Raw genomic sequence first — 2,227 nt, 5'->3', positions numbered from 1 at the left:
TGAGAGCTTTTGAGAATGTCAAATTTATTTTTTATTTGATCAAGTTAAATTTATTTTATTTTTTAATAATAAAAATTTAAAATTATATTTTTCGAAGAAAGATTAAATTGATTCAATCCAAACTACAATAGTTTGGGTCTAATTGAATTGGATTTGATTAAAAATAAAATAAAATTGATCCAATTCAAACTCCAACAAATTATATACTTTAAATTGATTGATTTTTTCTTTAAAACCACTTAAATTGTACCTACGAGTTTTCATGAGCTGGAATAATTTGGGTTTACAAAACTACGAAAGAATAAAAATCAAATCAATTAAATTTTAATTAGTTTAGGTTAGTTTAGAATTTAAATTTAAGATTTTTTTTGTGAATAGATCCAACCAATTTGAATCGAATAATAGACTAAGATTAAATCGGTTAAGATCAATAAGATATTCGATTGAAAATAAAATTTAAAAAGTTAAAAATAATAAAATAAAATAAAAAATATATTTCTATAAATAATATATTTTTGAAAAATAATAAGGGGAGAGAAAGTGGTTAGGAGTTTTTGAAAAAGATATGATTTTTAAAAATATTAAAAAGATATGATTTGAAAAATTTTGACCAAGTCAACCCAAGGGATTTGAAAATTATATTCACGTAATAAGCAATTACATAAGTCATCAAATATATATATATTATGGAAAGTTTTTTGGTGACTTTAGTTTTAGTGATTAAGGGTAGCATGAATTTAATTTACAAGTAAAATATTGACACATAATAAAAAAATCAAAACTATTTTTATTTTTAAAAAATAATTTTTATAATTATTTTTATTATTATTTTTACTAAAATAATATTTTTTCAAAAAATTTACGCCAAAATAATTCTCTCTCTTATAATTTCTTTTAATTATTTTTATCAAAATCATTTTTTATAATTATTTTTATAAAATAATTTAAAAAAACTAACACTAAAATAATTTTTTTGTCTTATAATTTTTTTAATTATTTTTATCAAAATAATTTCTCATGCTCTCTACTCGTTCAACTTTGATAAAAATTTGTGATTTTACAAATTTGTCTAAACATTTTCAATCTTATACCTAAAATAATAAATTATGGCCGGAGATAAATTTGTGAAATCACAACTTTAATCAAGATTGGACAAGTAGAAAGTATAAAAAAGTATTTTGAAAAAAATAATTATAAAAAATTATGAGAGAAAAAATTATTTTGGTGTTAATTTTTTAAAGTTATTTTATAAAAATAATTATAAAAAATTATTTTGATAAAAATAATCATAAAAAATTACAAGAGAGATAAAATATCATTTTGGTTAGCTTCTCAAAATTATAAAAAAATTAAAAAAATTATTTTGATAAAAATAATTATAAGAAATTATTTAAAAAATAATTTTGATTTTATTTTTAGAAATTATTAAAAAATTAATAAAATAATTATAAAAAATCATTTTAAAAAATTAATCATAAAAATAATTATAAAAATTATTTTTAAAAATAAAAATAATAATTATTAATATAATTAAAAAATTATTTTGATGTATTTTTTTGAAATTATTTTGATAAAAATAATTATAAAAAGTTATAATAAAAAGAGAATTATTTTAGTTTTAAATTTAAATTTTTTATCATGTGTCAACTCTCCATATTATTATATATTTTAAATTAATATAATCTAATCCGTAAATAGAGTTAATTTGGATTCTATGATCTTAAACCAATATCCAAATTAATTGAGGTTAAGTTTAATGGGATCTGAGTTGAATCCTTGTCAAATGTAGAATTAATATAACCGGATCGGATCTGATCCATTTTTATCGATAGTTCGATACCCGTAAGGCCGTAAATATATACCTCTGCACCGCAAACACTACTATACCTGCTGTTACGTTCTCTTCATCTCCGACTTCCACCTTTCCCAGAGTCGTTTGAAAATTGTTTTCTTTTTTTAACTGCGAGTTAATAATCTATCAGTACACTATTTGGTAATAACTAATAAGGCATGCTAAAATATCGTTAATATTGTAGGAAACAGGTAAGCAACATAAGCAAAAAACAAGAAAAGCAATTAATCATGAATATATATAAGATTTTTGTCTATTTTGTGAAATAAAAAGAACGAACTTAAAACTATTGAATATATGTTAGCTAAAAAATTGTTGGCTTAATCACGTCAATTCATAACAATAAATAACAAAAATATTATCTAATTAACTATA

General features: G+C 19.2%; 1 protein-coding gene across 1 annotated transcript in view; it reads right to left on the bottom strand.

Moving 5' to 3' along the window:
• Positions 1 to 2,227, bottom strand: part of LOC107474563 (lupeol synthase) — a gene marked incomplete in the record, with an annotated part of 43,723 nt that overhangs the window by 39,672 nt on the left and 1,824 nt on the right. The window contains 1 exon segment of the mRNA XM_021136423.2: positions 1,888 to 1,960. Within this exon segment, the coding sequence (XP_020992082.1) occupies positions 1,888 to 1,960 (73 nt within the window).

The sequence above is a fragment of the Arachis duranensis genome, chromosome 2 (assembly GCF_000817695.3).
Source record: "Arachis duranensis cultivar V14167 chromosome 2, aradu.V14167.gnm2.J7QH, whole genome shotgun sequence".
In the NCBI taxonomy this organism is placed as follows: Eukaryota; Viridiplantae; Streptophyta; class Magnoliopsida; order Fabales; family Fabaceae; genus Arachis; species Arachis duranensis.
This window is presented reverse-complemented; position numbering and strand designations above follow the sequence as displayed.